Source organism: Nyctereutes procyonoides, unplaced genomic scaffold, assembly GCF_905146905.1.
Source record: "Nyctereutes procyonoides isolate TBG_1078 unplaced genomic scaffold, NYPRO_anot_genome, whole genome shotgun sequence".
In the NCBI taxonomy this organism is placed as follows: domain Eukaryota; kingdom Metazoa; phylum Chordata; class Mammalia; order Carnivora; family Canidae; genus Nyctereutes; species Nyctereutes procyonoides.
Window position 1 is genome coordinate 55,683,326 of NW_026575052.1, and position 19,982 is coordinate 55,703,307.

General features: G+C 45.8%; 1 protein-coding gene across 2 annotated transcripts in view; it reads left to right on the top strand.

Moving 5' to 3' along the window:
- FBH1 (F-box DNA helicase 1) overlaps nt 1-19,982 on the top strand; it is a 50,256-nt gene that overhangs the window by 23,751 nt on the left and 6,523 nt on the right. For both annotated transcript variants that reach the window (XM_055331129.1, XM_055331128.1), the window contains 11 exons: nt 1,355-1,523; nt 2,237-2,459; nt 3,139-3,226; nt 3,310-3,396; nt 4,102-4,238; nt 6,116-6,215; nt 6,310-6,431; nt 9,302-9,377; nt 9,955-10,152; nt 10,733-10,858; nt 12,664-12,770. In XM_055331129.1, the coding sequence (XP_055187104.1) occupies nt 1,355-1,523; nt 2,237-2,459; nt 3,139-3,226; nt 3,310-3,396; nt 4,102-4,238; nt 6,116-6,215; nt 6,310-6,431; nt 9,302-9,377; nt 9,955-10,152; nt 10,733-10,858; nt 12,664-12,770 (1,433 nt within the window). The remainder of the gene's footprint in view (nt 1-1,354; nt 1,524-2,236; nt 2,460-3,138; nt 3,227-3,309; nt 3,397-4,101; nt 4,239-6,115; nt 6,216-6,309; nt 6,432-9,301; nt 9,378-9,954; nt 10,153-10,732; nt 10,859-12,663; nt 12,771-19,982) is intronic.

Genomic DNA, 19,982 nt, shown 5'->3' on the forward strand with positions numbered 1-19,982 from the left:
CTTCCTGCTTCTTTTCTGTGTAAATATCCTGCCACAAACAACAGTGACAGTTCATTCAATGCCTGGCACTGTGCCAAATCATGACACCATTCTGTAAGGTTTGTTAGTTATCTCTGTTTTGTAGATAAGGATTTGAAACTCAGAGAAATTAAAATGACTTGCCCAGGTTAAATAAACAAATAGTGGAGGAGGTACAATTCAAAGCTGGGTCTGTTTCTAAGAGCATGCATCTCCCCACCCCGGCCTGCCTTCTTTGCTGTGCTAATTTGACTTCCATCATTTCTATTTCTTCTTGGTGGAGGCTTCTTTAGCCATTTGAGTTGTATATGATCTCTGAACTCTTACTGTAACTAATCATCTGTATTAACTACTTGATACTTGATTATTTAATAAGTATAGCTGACGCACACATTTTATAAATACTTCCATACCGTGTCATTAATCTTCATAAGAGCCCTGTTAGGTAGGGAAAGAGGTACTATTTTTCTTCTTTTATAGGTGAGATTTTTTTTATTTCCAAATTTATACTTTTTTTTTTTTTTTTTTTGGTCTGCTGTGGTGTTGTCATTATACTCTCATTTTGTTCTAATTGTTTCAACTGTGTGGTATTGTATCCCTGAGATTGTAGTACAAGAACTTTGCTTTATGTTTTTTGTTTTAACATAGTCCCAGTGGGGGCGCCTGGGTGGCTCATTTGATTAAGCGTCTGCCTTCGGCTCAGTCATGATCTCGGGGTCCAGGGATTGAGCCCTGTGTCGGGCTCCCTGCTCAACGGGGAGCCTGCTTCTCCCTCTCCCACTCTCCTTGCTCATGCTCTTTTTCTCTGTCAGATAAATAAATAAATAAGAAAAAAAAATACCCATACTTACAGTGCTTAGCATACAGCTGAGCATGGAGTAGGTGCTCATAAGTACTTGTTAAGTGAATGATAACTGAATAAATGAATGCTGGAGAGGCAGGGCACACTCAAGAGCTCAGAATGGGCCAGAAGCATCCTTGAATCTCACTTGTATGCTCTTGCCATTGAAGTGTTACTGTTGCCTAGGCCAGCAATAGCTACTCTTACCAAGTTCCTCTGCTTGGGTACCTTGATGATTGCAATTATCCTGCCAGACACTGAAAGGTCAATGTTGTGCACGCATGGCTGAGGAGCACACCGAAGGCCAGTGAGGTTGAGTGGCTCGTCCTTCACTGCTTGGCTATAACCTGCCAGAACCATGATCCCATGTTAATCTGGCATAGAATCCACTGCTCCTTACCAGTATTGAAGAACTTGTCAGAGGCAAGATAAGCATGGATAACACCTAATAAGGGCATCCTCAAAGGGTCACTCCTTTCTTCTTGGCTTCCCCAGGCACTGGTAAGACCTCTACCCTGGTCAAGTATGCTGAGAAGTGGTCTACGAGCAGGTTTCTGTACGTGACCTTCAACAAAAGCATCGCAAAGCAGGCTGAGCTGGTCTTCCCCAGCAACGTCACCTGCAAAACCTTTCATTCCATGGCCTACGGACACGTCGGGCGGAAGTGAGCATTGCACTGCCACCGTCCTTGTTCTGTCTAATTCTTGGTTTTCCTGTTGTGAGCATCATGGTTACACATGAACTTACACACAGCAGCACTACGAAAATATAATGCTTTCATCTCCACTGATAGGCAGGAAATATAAAGATATTTAGTGATTTGCACTTTTACCCTGTAAAAATACGTTGTTTGCAAATAGTAGTGTGTTACTGAGGTGAGCATTCTTATTTCTCTGGAACTGAGGCACAGAAAGTTTGAGTGACTGGCTTGGAGTACAGGCTCTCAGCAGTCTTCCCACCATTGAGGTTGTTGGGTGGGAGAAGACTCAGCTGAAGTGCACTTGGCCCAGGCCTCCTGGGGCCCCTGAACTAGCATTCCCTTCGATGGGAGGGCTTCAGGGAACTTGAATGTCCCCCCAGGGACCTTTTGGAGTCTGGTCCACACCATGGAGTAATAGCATCTGCTGTGAGCCACTTCATCTTCTGGGTTATTATCTGAGAATCCCTGAAAGCCTGATGAAGCCATTTCAAATCCTGCATGGACCTTGCTCAACCTCTCTGGCTTTTTTTTTTTTTTTTAACCCCTAACCTATATGTGATACTTAAGGTGGCCAGGTGGTGTCATTGCTGAGAAGGGGGTTGGGATGGGGGGAGACAGGAAATACCCCATTGCAGTGGTAACAGTGAAATACTGTTCATTTGGTATGTGTATTACAGGTACCAATTAAAGAAGAAATTAAATCTCTTCAAGTTGACACCCTTCATGGTCAATTCTGTCCTCGCTGAAGGAAAAGGTGGATTTATAAGGGCCAAGCTAGTATGTAAGACTTTAGAAAACTTCTTTGCCTCGGCCGACGAAGAGCTGACGATTGATCACGTGCCTATCTGGTGTAAGAACAGCCAAGGACAGAGAGTCATGGTTGAGCAGAGTGAAAAGCTGGTGAGTATCTAAATATCTTTAGTTTCAGGGGTCTAGGATAAATGAGAAGAGCCGACACAATACAGTGACTTAGTTGTCTTTCATTTCTTCAGAACTGCTAGCAGAATGTCTGACTACCAGACCATAGGCCTGTCATGGTACCTGTGAGGTAGATAGTGTTTTCACTGAAGAGGACTCAGAGACATTTTGCTTAATCTTCACACTGGTCCTCTTAATTCAACAGATGAGGCTCCTCTGACCCAAGATTTATTGGAGCTTGTCATTGGGTCTGCTGGATACAGGATCTAAAGATAAGAAATCTCTTCTCTGACTTTTATAATCTTTTCAATCATTGCCCGTTCTTTATATGACTTAGTGGTTAGTCATAAATCCAGAAAATGAATCCAGCCTTCTCTAGCTCGTCAGATCTTGTGCTCTTCCCCTTCTCTACCTGCCCCAGATCTTGTAGTCTTTGAGTGATGTTCTGTTGCTGGGCTTGGTATGGCCCCAGCTTCTTACTCATCTCTGCACTTGACATTGTTCAAAGGCTATTGCGGAGCCAGAGGGAGGTTAGGGAGGTGACTGCCCCTCACTGTGCTCTGATGGTGCTGGTGTTCTGTGTATGAGAATGAACGTGATTTCAGGAGGTGTCTTTTCCAGGGGCTTAAACTATGACTTGCCATTGTCACTTGCCTTCTAGAATGGTGTCCTTGAAGCAAGCCGACTCTGGGACAACATGCGGAAGTTGGGGGAATGCAAGGAAGAGGCTTACCAAATGACTCACGATGGTATGCCAGTTCCCACATCTTGTTACCTGTATGCGTGACTGCTCTATGTGCGAGTTCTCACTCTTGCTGCTCCCTTCTTGTAGGTTATTTGAAACTCTGGCAGCTGAGCAAGCCTTTGCTTGCCTCTTTTGACGCCATCTTTGTGGACGAGGCCCAGGACTGTACCCCAGGTGATAAACTATTCAGGACATTAGTGGTCTCACACACATAGAAACAACATCCTGATGATGTAAAAGGACACACATGTGAAATGAGTCAATTATTCTTATTTTTCATGAAGAAGAGGTGCAAATGATAATTTAGTTATGCAGAAATCCTTGATTACTTGACTTTGGATTTCGGCAGTTGTCCTTCCTCCCCATCAAAGCAAATTTATTTTTCTGTAAATGCTTTGCTTCGGTTATTCTTAAAACGTCGACTAAGCATAGGTCATCAGGCGATTGGGATGTAGACTTATGCTGAGGGGGAGAAGCTAGTCAACTTCGAGTGGACAGTTTGTGTTGTGTGTTTCTCAAGTGGCCGATAGAAAATTGTGTGACTTTGTGGGGTCATTTTTGAGCTCCGAGTTATAATGTTAGAGAAGACAATTTGCCTCATTTTTTTATTTGCTTAAGTGGTTTTTTTAGACTCCCTCATTTATCCAGGACTAAACACAATCTGCATTCCTAGGCTTAGAAACGGTTTCTCTTGTCCATTATACAGTTGTTTCTTTGCATTGCCTGCGTATCCTGCAGGGAAAGACAACTTTGTTGTCCAGCGCGCCCTGGCTTAGTTCCACAAAGAATTTTCATCTTTTTCTGTCATAAATATGGTTTCTTTTGCTCTGTGAGTTGGCATTCCTTCAGCTCTCTCACTGTCCCTCTTATTGGTTGCAGCTATCATGAACATAGTTCTGTCTCAGCCATGTGGGAAAATCTTTGTAGGGGACCCACATCAGCAGATCTATACCTTCCGTGGTGCAGTCAATGCTCTGTTTACAGTCCCTCACACGCACGTCTTCTATCTCACACAGGTAAGAGCTCTCTCTGCTTCCGAGTCCCCAGAACTGTAGAAGCAAGCTTTGTGGTCTCCCCCTGCACCCTCGTTTTTCCGTGGTTAGTGGGGGCCAGGCGCCGTGCAAAGTTGTCTAGTCAGCACACAGCATGTAGTGGATCCTCGCTTCTAAGCAGTGGTGCCCTGTGGTTGTCAGGGGGTCTGCAAAGTCAGAACTGTTTTTACAATGGCATGTGCCATTGTCACTGTGTTCACATTTGCACCGCTGATGCCTTCCCGTGAATCAAGGTGGTGGCACCAAACGGTGCCGGCTGTCATAGTGTTCTTGCAGCGCACTCAGGGTACAATGAACAAAAGAGGTTCAACTCCAGAACGTTCTGATGTTCCAGTGGACATGATGAACTGCTAGCCCTTGGGTGTGTCTCTAGTATTCTGTGGGATAAGGGGCTGACGGAAGTGTGTTGGCTGTCTGACAAAGAGCACTTTTGTGATAGAGTTGTGAGCTCAACTGACTGCTTTTGTGTGTATTTAATGTTGGTACTCGAGAGAACAGCTGACAGACTTGGGTACTTGGCATTTTCTCAAAAATGAAGGAAGTGAGCTGTGACTTCCAGGAAAACAACTGACAAATGTTTGTTGCCAAAGATAAAATTCTTGCTTTCAAGTGAAATAGAAATTTGGAAAACTCGTGTATGCGTGACACCTCGTGGCATCCCTGGTTGTCTGAGAAAGCTGTAACGACCCTCCCCTTGCCCGTACCTTTCCGCATGAGGCTGCTGGGGTAGCTCCATAAACTATTTAGAATTCTTCTACAAAGAAGATTTTTGTCTTCTCTCCCACTTACTTCTTTATTCGATCATTTATTTATATCATTGTGGACTCGTGGATATTTCATTTTATTTTTTGGGTCATGGCTCCCTCAGAATGGTTCTGTAGCAACAAAGTGCTATTTGTTGAAAGGCTCATGTTTTCTTTAGTATTGTCGATGTTCACCAGAGCGTGTAGCAGTTTATTACTTTAAGTCCTTAGTACATGGCAAAGGGCTGTAAGTACCATGAGTTTGGAGATGAGGGTGTCTTTCCAGCTGCAGTGATCAAGGACGTGGGTGTGGGGCCACGTTTCGAAGGGTAGAGAACAACTGGCCATGTGCCAAGGCAGGGGGCGTGCAGGGAAGGCTCAGAGAGTGACGATACTTGGGGTTGGCCGTGTGGGGCGGTGGTTTTAAATTAACGGTGAGGGAGGCTCAGAGGCGAGATGAGAAACCCTCCTGCCCTCCCTCCATCTTTTGAATAATTGACACTCTCATTTGATTTGATTTGGAAGGAAGGGTAGATTTGCTTAAAAGCTAAGTTTTCCACTGGTCTTGGGGAATGAGAGGAGAAGAGGCTGTTCGGGCCGTGAGGGATGTTCAGAGTGCATGTACTGCCATTTTCCTCACGTGCTGCTCTTCCTTTTTTGTGGCAAGGGTGTGGCCTGATGAAAGTATGTGGGCAAGAGTCATCTGGCAAGAGGGCGGGAGAGACCGAGTGGGTGAGGCATGGAGTTTGGGCTGCTGAGCTGAGATGGTAGCAGTGGTGAGAAAAAGAGCATAGACCCTCTGGTGGGAGGATCGCCCAGATCTGGATGTGGGGGTAAAGGGTAAAGGAAGAGAGGTAACCGGAGGGTTTCAGGGTGGAAGCTTCAATTTCTGAAAGCTTAGAACTCAAGTCAGCGATGGTCTGATTGGCAAGATTCTTCGATTCCTTGTGAGCGGGTTTACAGTGGGGAATTTGCAAATCCACTTTCCAGATAGGGTGAGTCAGGAATCAACAAGCAGGGTCTTTGCGGGGACAGAAACAGGCGAACCTACTTCAGGGAGGGCTTGTTGAATCCTTTTGTTCTGTCATTTTCCCACAGAGTTTCAGATTTGGCGTGGAAATAGCATACGTGGGAGCTACCATCTTGGATGTCTGCAAGAGAGTGAGGAAAAAGACTTTGGTTGGAGGAAACCACCAGAGTAAGGCCTTCAGTTACTCTTCATTTATTTGTTACAAAAGTTAGTTTTCCTGTTTACTTGGATTTGCCACAGAGTTTGTGCTCTCTCCCAAAAGGTGGCATTAGAGGTGACGCCAAGGGGCAGGTGGCCCTGTTGTCCCGGACCAATGCCAATGTGTTTGATGAGGCTGTGCGGGTGACGGAAGGAGAAGTCCCCGCGAGGATACATCTGATTGGGGTAAGAGTAAATCTCTCCCGACTCCTCCCTGCACAGACACAAACCCAGCCAATGAAAGCATTCAGCTTCATTAGGATTATTACACAAGCAAGCATTTAGGGTTTGGGGCACCATCTGCACCATGACTGAGGTCTTTTCCCCCTAGCTGTTCCGATATGTTAGCCATTCTTATGAGGAACCAGCAAGGACTGAGGATCCTTTTCTCTGCTCTTTAAAACACTGACACCCTTCTCATCTTTGGCTCTGCAAATGAGGCTGCCGGCTGGCTACCTGCTCGAGTGTTGTGGTGTGTGGTGTTCATTAGTATAAGGACAAGGGAGGGATCCCTGGGTGGCGCAGTGGTTTAGCGCCTGCCTTTGGCCCAGGGCGCGATCCTGGAGACCCGGGATCGAGTCCCACGTCGGGCTCCCGGTGTATGGAGCCTGCTTCTCCCTCTGCCTGTGTCTCTGCCTCTCTCTCTCTCACTGTGTGCCTATCATAAATAAATAAAACAAAAAAATAAATAAATAAAAAAATAAACCCCTAGAGTTTTAAAAAAAAAAAAAAAAGGACAAGGGAGCTGCCAACACAGCTGGGAGGCGCTAGTGGGCTCCAGCGTAGAGGGTGTGGACGTCTGGGTTCTAGATATGATTCTGTCACTAACTTTGTGTGGCTTGTGGCAAGTCACCACTTCTGTGTGCCTCATTCTCTCCATCTCTGAGACAAGATTAATGCCTTTACCTGGTTCCCGGGGAAGTTAGGATTAAGTGACACATGTGTGACATTTCTGACTCTTCAAAGCAAAGTTACATGACTAAGAGATGTTCACTCTGTTTATGAAAAACAGTGTTTTTGAGGGCTTCCTGTGTGTGGGCACTTGGTATATACAGTCAGTGAGTCATAATCAAAAGATGTTCTGAATTTTCTCTTTTTTTAATTGATAAAGATTATCCAGCCAAGTTATGGAAGCTTTGGAAATTAAAAGGAAAAAAAAACCTCACGCTCAATCTCAGTATTTCAGATAACAATTTTCCCTTTTGCTGTTCATGTCTGTGTCTTTATAGACACACATTTCTACATTTTTTTTTTTTTTGGAGCCAATGGAGTTTAATTAACAGCATGAAAAGCTCATCGATACGATTTCAGATACCACACAATTAAATTACCACTTGAATTTTGGTGTTGTATCAAAGAATACCCACACCAACCACCTGAGAACAATTCTTAAAGTGCTTCTCTTCTCCAAGGACAGGAATGAAGCTGGATACGCTACATAGAATCCAACCAAAACCACATTATCACGATAGACTTAACACAGCAGGCGTGAGAATCTGGCTTCTATTAAGCCAGAGAGTTCAAAGATTACAAAAATGTCGAATACCACTCTAATTTTTTGGAAGGTTCTTTTCCTCATAAAAACATTATCACACAATGGGTTTATTATCTTTTTTTTTAAAATTTTTAAATTTATTTATGATAGTCTCACACACACACACACACACACACACACACACACACACACACAGAGAGAGAGAGACATAGGCAGAGGGAGAAGCAGGCTCCATGCACCGGGAGCCCGACGTGGGATTCGAGCCCGGGTCTCCAGGATCGCGCCCTGGGCCAAAGGCAGGCGCTAAACCACTGCGCCACCCAGGGATCCCAATGGGTTTATTATCTTTAAAACAATTATTCTTAAATCTCCCAAATTTCTAAACATGGTATCAGTAGATAAAACCCATGTAAACAAAAAGGATCTTTGGGGTCCTCGATAATGATTAAGAATATACAGGTGTCCTGAGACTAAAAAGGTTGAGAACTACTGGCCTAGAGGGACAAAAGTTAAAATCAGTTAAAGGAAAACCTGTAGCCAACAATACACCCCCCCACACACACATACTTGAACACGTTGATGCTTGGAATTATAATGTACCTAAAAATGTGTTCTTTTTTTTTTTTACTCCACATGTAAGCATCTTTTCTTTCATGTTTCTACGTGAACGACTACAGTATTTCATCTAGTGGTTATAGCGTAGTTTAAGCATTTTTTGTTATTGTTAGAAAATAGCACTCTTGGAGTGTGGCCCACATGGGGCATGGTAGACAGTAAGTGGTTGTGGTCCCTCTGTCACACCCACGTGTCGCCTGAAGCATGTGGCAGCACTCTCGATCACATCTGCTCTCCAACTACGATACGTGCTGGCTTATTTCAGTCTCTGTTTGATGTCAGCGGTTTGTATGTCTCTTCCCCAAATGATGACAGGTCCTTGGAGGGTGGTGCCTCAGTCACGGGTTTCTTCTGCGCGGGGGTCCCGGACAGTGCTTGGCATGTGCTTCTAGGTAGAAGGGGCTATGCTGTGATACAGGCAGGGCTCCCCCACCCCCCCAGGAGCTAAGATTTTAAACCACACGACAGTCCGGACCTGTGGGCATCTCTAGCTTAGGTCTTCCTCCAAAGACGCAGTGGTAAGTACTGACGTTCCGCACGCAGTGTTCAGGTATCCTTGGAGCCTCCACTGCGGCCGTGTTTCTGTTCCTGAAAGGTAGATGGTTTCAGGTGCCCCTTTTTGACAAGAGAGCAACCTATAGCTGGGTCTTCCCCGTCCCCCTATTTTTTTTTTTTTAAACAGAGGAAGAGTTTGAGGTCACTTAGCACTTGATAATCCCAAGTGCTCAGGCTGCGTGGTAACCGCAGTTCCCTTGTGCTTGATGACATTTCCTCCTTCCTTTCTGATTGCTCTGGGTGTGATCTGAGATCCATTTGCAAGAAAATATCTCATTTCAAAATCCCATCTCTACATTTGCTTTCACCTGTTTTGTTAAAACAACAACAATAACGAAACAAAACGGAAAATAACAAAAAAAACAAAAATGCTACCAAAACACTTTTTCAGGGGATTAAATCATTTGGATTGGACAGAATCATTGATATATGGATCCTTCTTCAGCCAGAGGAAGAACGGAAGAAACGTGAGTACCCTCGCGGCCGCGGTGGCAGTCGACAGCATGCCAGTGATGAGGGCTGGGAGCAGGCGGGTTGGTTCGGAGTCGCCTCCTGGAGAAGGGGTGGAGCTAGTGTGGCTCTCTTGCCACCTGGAGTGGGAGGCTGAGGTCTCCTGTCTGCAGAGGTACCGAGAGCTCCTTCTAGACCCTTGTCTCAGGAGTCTGAACTTCCTCCTATTGTTGGTCCCGGAGGCTGTCTGCCCCAGCAGCTGCCCCACTGACACCTCTGCATGGGCCCCATGTGGCTGTTGCTAACATCTTGCAGCGCATTTCCTTTCCATGCTGCGTTGGTTCACATCCCTGTGAAGTGGGTAGAGATGTCAAGGGTTGGGCCCTCAAGCCTCAGTGTGGAGACAGAGAAGCTAAGGCATAGGTCCTTTTGGACTTGCCCAGGGTCACACAGTAGGTTAGTGAAGGAGTTGGTACTAGAACCCGGATCTCCAAGCTTCAGTTTTCGAGGGTGCTGTTGGCTAGGAATGGGGAGCTGTGGCTGTGGTAGCTCACGGAGCCTGGTCGTGTTAACCCGAATGTGTGTCCTCCTCAGAGAACCTCGTTATCAAAGACAGGTTTATTAGAAGATGGGTACACAGGGAAGGCTTTAGTGGCTTCAAGAGATACGTGACGGCGGCCGAGGATAAGGAGCTGGAAGCCAAGATTGCAGTCGTTGAAAAGTATAACATCAGGATTCCAGAGCTGGTGGAGAGGATAGAGAAGTGCCACATAGAAGACCTGGACTTTGCAGGTGTGGACAACAGTGGGTTCTTCACTTCCCAGCAGGAGGAGGGTCAGATGGTCTTCTTCCTGCGGGAGCACTTGAGGTGGCCCGGTGGGGCTTTGCTGCATCCCGGGGAGCCTGGGAGGAAGGGGAGCAGAGCTGCTTTTCCTCCCCAGGGGCCCTTCCTTTCCGTCCTGGCTCCAAGGCCGCAGAAGGGGGCCTTCCAGTCTTAGCTCTGCCCCCATGTATGACTCTGACTCTGGTAGAGGCCCCCCGGGGCTCTTCTGTCCCTTTGCCCGCAGATGCAGGGGGTGGGCATGTTCCTGCGAGTTCCAAGATGGGATTCGGGTACTAACGCGCCCACCGTGAACTTCCCACTTTTGCCATCTTTTTATTTCTCTCTCCCTCTCTCTTTTTCTTTCTTTCCTGATTGTTCTTTCCTGTTTTCCCCTTGCCCCCCTTTTCCCCAGAGCAACATGCATGTGAGGAAACATTGTGGCCGCATCCTTAGTTTTAGGAGCCTAGCGGGAAGAGCCCGCTTTTCTTTTCCTCTCTGGTCCCTTCCCCTGCCAAGCCCCCATCTAACTGTGCTCTCTTTTTATTCCAGAGTACATTTTGGGCACCGTGCATAAAGCCAAAGGCTTGGAATTTGACACTGTGCATGTTCTGGATGATTTTGTGAAAGTGCCTTGTGCCAGGCACAACCTCGCACAGCTGCCCCACTTCCGAGTTGGTAAGGAGCCTCTGTGCGAGCCGAGCCGCCTGCTGGGGGTGCTTCCTTGGGTTGCCTTGCTTTTTGTTGGGTGGTGTGGCCTCTTGGCAGGATCCTCTTCAAAGGAAAAACACCCACCTCCTGGTTCTAAGTTTTTTATTGTCCTACTGTGTGTTTTTGAAAATCGAGTCTTCCGAGTCCACCTCTCTCAGGGCTGCCAGTAGGGTGGGGTTGTGCTTATGGTGGTCCTGTTCCCCCTGGCATTAACTCTCAGATTTGGGCTTTTCACCATCAGTTATTGGGTACCCAGCCTCATAGAAGCTTTAAAAACATACAATTTACCTGCTTACCAAAGTGGTGTTGGTTTTGTTTTTTAAAGATTTTATTTTAGAGAGAGAATGACATAGCAAGAGAGAGCAGGGGCTGGAGGGGGAGAGGGTGAGGGAGAAGCAGGCTCCCCGCTGACCAGGGAGCCCAATGCAGGACTCAATCCCAGGACCCCAAGATGATGACCTGAGCTGAAATCAAGACATTTAAGCAACTGCGCCCCCTAGGCAACCCCCCAAAATGTTGTTTTTTAAAATTAAATCTCATTTTTACTAAAGGGGCCAGGAAATCATAAAAAAAAAAATAAGCACTTTGTATCATTTGTCTGCTTTTATATAAATTTATACTCAAGGCAAGTTGTTATGCTCTGAGTGTGTGATTATTTCGGTTTTAAATCTTAGGATTAAAACATGTGAAGTTTTTCTATAAACAAACATTCTATTAACCGTGCACTCAGAATTTGGGGCATAGCATACATTGGCAGCCTGAAAATAGAAATGCTAAAAACTCCTGGTCTCTGGTGGAATACATTCCTAACATTACAGAAGGACGTGGTGCTGAAGATAACTTAGAGCAGAGTGGGGGAGGGAGGGGCCCTAGGCAACGGTGGCTCCATATTGGGTGAAGAAAAGTTTATCTAATATGCTGCTACCTTTTTTTTTTCTTACTGGCCAGTGCATGTTTATATAATTTTTTTGCTTATAACAGCTTTATTGAGGTCTAATTCCCATACCCTACAGTCTGCCCATTTAAAGCGCACAGTCGGGCACCTGGGTGGCTCAGTCGGTTGAGTGTCTTTGGCTCCGGTTGTGATCCCAGGGTCCTGGGATCGAGACCCACATCAGGCTTCCTGCTCAGTGAGGAGTCTGCTTCTCTCTCTGCCCTTCACCTCCCTTATGCTCTCTCTGTCCCACTCTCTGCCTCTCTCTCAAATAAATAAATAAAATCCTAAAAAAAAAAAATAAAGCACAGAGTTGAATGGCTTTCAGTGTATTCACAGATAGCCGCTCAGTGCTGCGTTCTCACTGTTGTCCTGGGTGTGGTGACTATCAGGGGAGAGGCTTCAGGGGCAGCAGAGCCTTGTGATGTGTGTTTCTTCTCTGCTTGTTGTATGACAGCCCGACATTTCCAGGTTGGACTGGGTTGGAGAGAAAGACAGTGTCAGGAATAGGGAAGAATGTGGACCTTGGAGATTAGCAACCTTGCGTTCAGCTCCTGGGCTCTTGCTCAGCCTTGGCCCATGTGTCCAAGTGATTTGGGCCCTGTGAGCCTCAGTTTCCCCATCAGTCCCACGCAACTGTCATGAAGAGACCTGGGAGGATGAATGAAAACATGCACCAGGCATGATGGGTGTTGCATGACCAGTGATCAGGCTCCCGGGATTTCCCAGTAGCTGCACATATTAAAACTCAGCATTTTGTGCCACCAGTCTGTGAGGTTTTTGTTTATTTTTGGAGGGTTTTGAGCTGATACCTTTCTCTTCCCTTCGCTTTCTTTAGAGTCGTTTTCTGAGGATGAATGGAATTTACTGTATGTTGCAGTAACCCGTGCCAAGAAGCGTCTCATCATGACCAAATCTTTGGAGAACATTTTGACTTTAGCTGGGGTAAGAGGAACCAGTTACACAAGTTAATTTAGCAACATCCAGATTTTACTGGGTTTCAGTAAGGGATCAAACTTGTTGAAAGGGATCAACCAAAGGCCTGCAAAGGCCTTTGGTTCAGGCTCTGGGGTTGAAAGAGAAGGGGCTTCTTTTGCTCAAGAGGACAGGGGCTCTCGGTGCAGGAAGAGTTGAAATCAAACATGTGGGTTCTTTTCTCACTTCTTTCCTGATTCAGCTTGAAGTGTTCTTTTTAGAATATCAACTGTGTTCATGTGTTTTTCTTTTTTTTTTTTTTTTAAGATTTTGTTTATTTAAGATTTTATTTATTCATTCATGAGGGACTCAGAGAGAGAGAAACCCAGGCAGAGGGAGAAGCAGCCTCCTTGTGGGGAGCCCGATGTGGGACTTGATCCTGGGATCACACCCTGAGCCGAAGGCAGATGCTCAGCCACTGAGCCACCCAGGCGCCTCTGTTCACGGGTTTCTTAATTTCTCCCTCGCTCAGTTTGTGCTCACCACTCTTGGGGCAACAGCAGCAGGAATGTTTTCTGGGTCTGCCCTCCTCCTCTCCCCTTCCCTAGTCCCCTTTGAACCCACAACTGCTGCTGCCACCACCAGACTTCTTCCTGGGAATGTCCCCGGGGGAGGGGAGAATGAATATGCAGGCTGAGATATGGGGAATGTGTGGGCACTTGCTCTTTATCCCCTACAAACCAGCCTGCCCCACCACTATTTCCAGCTCCTTCCTGCCTTTCAGAGGTGGGAGGAGAAGCCAGTTAGTCATTTCAACCCAGTTGGAAACTTCAGCAGACACTTGAGCTCATGGGGGCTGTCTAGTCCATCTTTCCGTGAACCAGTTAAGCCAAAACCTAGAACTTAAGTGTAAAAGTTACCGTGAATACTCCTTCCTCTGCCATCTCGAAAACAGAGAAGGTTTTGTATAGCAGAAGCGCCGAATCTCACGCTCTCTCAAGGGGGTGAGAACCCTGGGAGCTGTGGAGTCCAAGCAGTGCCACCAGAACCTTGGGGCAGGAATCACTTTTTATTGTCATTGAGAGATGTGTGTGGAGATCACTTGTTGCTGTTCACAGCTCTTCTCATCCCTTGAGGCTGCTGAGGAGTACTCACTGGGTCAGCATGTCATGGTTGGCGCGGCCCTGCACGATGGCTGCTGGGTTCTTTGCAAGTCCTTTGCCTTCATTGATAATGCCACGAGGCGTCACAAGGCACAAGTCATTTTCTGGTTTGCAGGTGTGTCCTGGGGAACACATTCTAGAATCTCAATTTCTATGTAAAGGATAAATGGATATGTGATTTTTCTAGATACTGCCAAATTGTTGACAGAGATTTTGACACCTCAGCCTCCCACCAGGTACATAGAGGAGTCGGAAAGGCTTTTTAAAGCTAGTTGAGGGACGCCTCGGTGGCTCAGCCATTAAGCGTCTTTTTTTTTTTTTAAATAAATTAATTTTTTATTGGTGTTCAATTTACCAACATACAGAATAACACCCAGTGCTCATCCCGTCAAGTGTCCCCCTCAGTGCCCGTCACCCACTCATCCCCACCCCCCGCCCTCCTCCCCTTCCACCACCCCTAGTTCATTTCCCAGAGTTAGGAGTCTTTATGTTCTGTCTCCCTTTTTGATATTTCCCACACATTTCTTCTCCCTTCCCTTACATTCCCTTTCACTATTATTTATATTCCCCAAATGAATGAGAGCATACACTGTCCTTCTCCGATTGACTCATTTCACTCAGCATAATACCCTCCAGTTCCATCCACGTTGAAGCAAATGGTGGGTATTTGTCGTTTCTAATGGCTGAGTAATATTCCATTGTATACATAAACCACATCTTCTTTATCCATTCATCTTTCGATGGACACCGAGGCTCCTTCCACAGTTTGGCTATTGTGGACATGGCTGCTAGAAACATCGGGGTGCAGGTGTCCCGGCATTTCATTGCATCTGAGTCTTTGGGGTAAATCCCTAACAGTGCAATTGCTGGGTCGTAGGGCAGGTCTATTTTTAATTCTTTGAGGAACCTCCACACAGTTTTCCAGAGTGGCTGCACCAGTTCACATTCCCACCAACAGTGTAAGAGGGTTCCCCTTTCTCCGCATCCTCTCCAACATTTGTTGTTTCCTGCCTTGTTAATTTTCCCCATTCTCACTGGTGTGAGGTGGTATCTCATTGTGGTTTTGATTTGTATTTCCCTGATGGCAAGTGATGCAGAGCATTTTCTTATGTGCATGTTGGCCATGTCTATGTCTTCCTCTGTGAGATTTCTCTTCATGTCTTTTGCCCATTTCATGATTGGATTTTTTGTTTCTTTGGTGTTGAGTTTAATAAGTTCTTTATAGATCTTGGAAACTAGCCCTTTATCTGATACGTCATTTGCAAATATCTTCTCCCATTCTGTAGGTTGTCTTTGAGTTTTGTTGACTGTATCCTTTGCTGTGCAAAAGCTTCTTATCTTGATGAAGTCCCAATAGTTCATTTTTGCTTTTGTTTCTTTTGCCTTTGTGGATGTATCTTGCAAGAAGTTACTGTGGCCGAGTTCAAAAAGGGTGTTGCCTGTGTTCTCCTCTAGGATTTTGATGGAATCTTGTCTCACATTTAGATCTTTCATCCATTTTGAGTTTATCTTTGTGTATGGTGCAAGAGAGTGGTCCAGTTTCATTCTCCTGCATGTGGATGTCCAATTTTCCCAGCACCATTTATTGAAGAGACTGTGTTTCTTCCAATGGATCGTCTTTCCTCCTTTATCGAGTATTATTAGTTGACCATAAAGTTCAGGGTCCACTTCTGGGTTCTCTATTCTGTTCCATTGATCTATGTGTCTGTTTTTGTGCCAGTACCACACTGTCTTGATGAACACAGCTTTGTAGTACAACCTGAAATCTGGCATTGTGATGCCCCCAGATATGGTTTTCTTCTTTAAAATTCCCCTGGCTATTCGGGGTCTTTTCTGATTCCACACAAATCTTAAAATAATTTGTTCTAAGTCTCGGAAGAAAGTCCATGGTATTTTGATAGGGATTGCATTAAACGTGTAAATTGCCCTGGGTAACATTGACATTTTCACAATATTAATTCTGCCAATCCATGAGCATGGAATATTTTTCCATCTCTTTGTGTCTTCCTCAGTTTCTTTCAGAAGTGCTCTATAATTTTTAGGGTATAGATCCTTTACCTCTTTGGTTAGGTTTATTCCTAGGTATCTTATGATTAAGGGTCTTTCTTTGGCTCGGGGCATGATCCTGGGGATCCGGGATCGAGTCCCACATTGGGCTCCCTGCATGGAGCCTGCTTCTCCCTCTGCCTGTGTCTCTGCCTCTCTCTCTGTGTCTCTCATGAATAAATAAAATCTTAAAAAAAAATAAAGCTAGTTAAATACTCATCAGTTGGTTATTGTGTATATTTTATGGGGAACGTGAATTTTTCCCCATAAAGAAAAGGACATGGAATCTAGAGAAATACTTCCCCCTTTACTGAGTCTGAGTTGGAAAACATCTGCTGTTCACAGAAGTGCTCTGAGGAAGCCCCAGAAACGTGGCCCATCCATGTGTCCAGATGTTTGGGTCTGAAAGCCCTTGCATGAGAGGGAATACTTCTGCTTTTTATCACAGCTTGCGACTCTATTTGGAGACATCCTCTTTGGAAGTGGCTAAGTCCACCCTCTGCTCAGCGGGGAGGCTGTGGGGATTTTGAAGGCTCTGTGGATGGGAGTAGGGTAATAATTTAGAGAATGTGAAAGCACATGAACGGTGGAGTCCTGCATCCTGAGGCTTTGGAGCAGAAGGAGACATTGGTTCCTGCTACCTAGAGTGAGAAACCATTTTGGTCTCTGTAACCAAGATTTGGCCAGGCAGCCTCTTTTTCCTCTGACCCCCGTAGAAAATGTAGCTCATTACCAGCCTTTTTGTTCCTTTATTTCTTTAAGTTTTGAGGAAGTGAAGGGAATCATTACAGTTTTGTATTAAGTGTCATGAAGTCCTGCTGGTTGCTCAGAGACAGCTTCTCAGCCTTCCAGAATCTGAGATTCTTTTTTTTTTTTCCCTTTTAAAGATTTTATTTATTTATTTGAGAGAGTATGCACAAGCAGGGGGAGGAGAAGAGGGAGAAGCAGACTTCCGCTGAGCTGGGAGCCTGACTCAGGGCTCTATCCCTGCACCCCAGGATTGTGACCTGAGCCAGTGGCAGACACTCAACTGACAGAGTTCTGACTCAGAATCTGAGATTCGTAATGCACGTTGCACAGGCACGTCCTCAAAACAGTGCTTGGCACATAGGTGGTGCTCCGGAAGTGTCTGTGCTCTGGATGAAAGCAGCATCCCTCCTGGCCTCAGGCTGGGGGTCCTGATTCCACAGGCCCTGGGTCAGACTGCCTCGGCTCACAGCTCTGCTCTCTCGGCCTGACACTCTGGGCAAGTCACTTGGCACTCTGTGCTTCTGTGTCCTAATCTATAAAACTGGCACAATGGTAGGACTTACACCCCAGAGGAGAGGTTAGAGATGGCTCTTGGTGGCCTGACGGGGTACCTGCTGTGGTGGTTTGGGAGGATGCAGGGGTCCTCTGAGGCAGTTACTTGTCTTTGAGACGTTCAGCTCCAGGAGGGGGAGGTATTGAGGGGAGAACTGCCATCTGAGGAGGAGCATGGAGTCATGGCAGGCACCCATTCATTCAGCAGTATTTGAGGTGTGGTTTTTACCTGACAGAAGTTCTGTTGTTGTGTGCCTCCTTGCCATGTAGCTTTGTATTTACAGATCGTAGGACAGAGCGACTCATGTTGCTTGGTGCTGGGAGGGCACAGATTCTGCACTTAGACTTGGGTTTGAGTCCCACATCTGCTGTGATCTACCTCTGTGATCTTTTGCATAAGTGACTAATTTCTCAGCTCTCGTGCCCTCCTCTCTGCCATGGGGACGATGACAGAGCGTTGGTGTGGGTTATACATATGGCACTTCATAAGCCAAGGACCCAACTGCATATAAAGAACCAGTGTGTTTCAAACCAAAGCAGCCTGGAAGCATTTAAGGAAGTAGTGTTATCATGTGGCTTTGGGTTCCTGAAGGCTACGTGTTCTAATGAAGCTTTGGGGTAAGCATTGCTTTTCTTCCTTGGGATAGTGTTTGCAGCAACTGGCACTGCTCCTTCTGCCCGGACCTTACCAAGTGCCGTAAGCCCCTTGGCAGTTCCCTGGATGATGGCGTTTCACAGCAGCTATGGTCTTTGTACCTATGGAAGTAGTTGATACCAGGATGTCACTAAAGAGTGGAGGGGGGCTTGATTGATTCACCCATTCACTCAGTTGACAAAGTAGATTTATAGAGACCTGGTTACGTGCCAAGCACTGAAGTTCATGCTGGGGAGTATAGGTAACAAAACAGGTGGTATGCTTCATGATCTCATGGACTTTACTGTGTGGGAGGGGTGCCATTAGTCAGCTTTAGATCCACCAGCAAGATTTGGGGAGTTGGAGAGTCTACCACTTTTACACGTGCTATAATCACGCCTTGGGCCAGATGGGAAGTTATCTCTGTCCCACCGTAGCACCGTGTCTGTCAGCGCAGCAATGACAGATTGTCTTCAAACTAATTGTCCGTATAGGAAGACTGATTTTTCCCATTATGTTTGGGGTTTTAAAGGTTCATTTTCTTTTTTTAGCTTTTAGAAATAGTTAGACTGTGAGACGATTCATTTGCCTAGTGGGATTCTTCTGTGTCGTAAAGATCTTATTTATGTATGGGAAGTGGAAGTTCTCCCTAAAGAGCATGGTCCGTGCCCAACAGGATTTGTAGCCTGGTGGAATTTGATAAACTGATTGTAAAATTCACATGGACGGATAGCTCAGGAATAGCCAGTCAGGGGAAGAACCTAGTGTGGGAACTTGTGGGTGGATAGTCAGAGTGTAAAGACATGCTAATGAAAGCAGAAGAGATGGGTCAATGGATGTTCCCAGAAAGTTACAAGGATATGTGGGAACTTCACTTGTCATAGCTAGGAATTACACATGGTAGGGAAAGAATGTGCTGGAGTAGTTGGCTTTCCATATGGAAAAAAGTCAAGTTAAATTCTTTATACCCTCATCATAGATTCCAACTGGATTAAAGACCTAATGTAAGAAAACAGTTTTAGAAATGTCAGAAAAAGGGGCAGCCCCCGTGGCTCAGCGGTTTAGCGCTGCCTTCAGCCCAGGGCGTGATCCTGGAGGCCCGGGATCGAGTCCCATGTTGGGCTCCCTGCATGGAGCCTGCTTCTCCCTCTGCCTGTGTCTCTGCCTCTCTGTTTCTCTCTGTGTCTCTCATGAATGAATAAATAAAATCTAAAAAAAATAAAAGTCAGAAAAATACCTTAGGATAAGGAAGGTTTTCTTCATAACCTTGACATAAGAATGGGAAGTCCTGTAAGTTCTATAACAGTTATATCAAAATGTAAAACTTCAGGGCGAAAAAGTAATAGGCAACATTTAGTTAATCTTTAGGAAACATCCTTTAAGATGCTTGTTTTGCCGAATGTTCTCAGAGTTTGGCAGCAAGCAAAACCCATCTCTGCCCTCCTGGAGCTTATGTAACTGCAGAGAGTAGGACTGGCAAAAGTCATAAAGAACTACAGATTTGTAACACATAGGCCACCTAGTAGTTGTGTAGGCAAAAGATACAAATGAGAAGTTCACAGAAAAAGGAGCCCTTGTGGCCAGTGAATAGAATAAAAAACCAAACCAAAACAAAAAAACCCCTCTGTCATAGTCCAGGAACTAAACTAAAATAATCACATTGGTAAAAATGAAAACGTTTGACCTTTTCAGCTATTGACAAAAATCATATGGAAGGCAGGCACCCTCCTGGTACTGGTGGGAAAATGTGCACCCCCACTGCTCAGGAGTTTTCGCTGGAGCGAGCCCTGGTTCTAAAGTGTGGTCGAGGGCCTTCCGGGCACTTGACAGAGCCCAGCTCCTCACACAGATACTATGCATGTCCCTGAACCCACGTTCATCCGCTCGATGTCTCCAGACGCCATCATTGAGACATGAGTATGCAGCAAGGAATGGGTTTCTTCAAGAGGCAGCCACAGGAGGGGAGGGAAGAGAAGGGCAGAGTAAGCCTCCAGCTGCCTCCTGGAAGCCGGGGAGAAGGCAAGGACTCAGAAAATCAGAAGGCACACAAGAAAGGCCTGGGCACTGCCCTGCTAACCCTTTGTTCTGAGGTTCAGC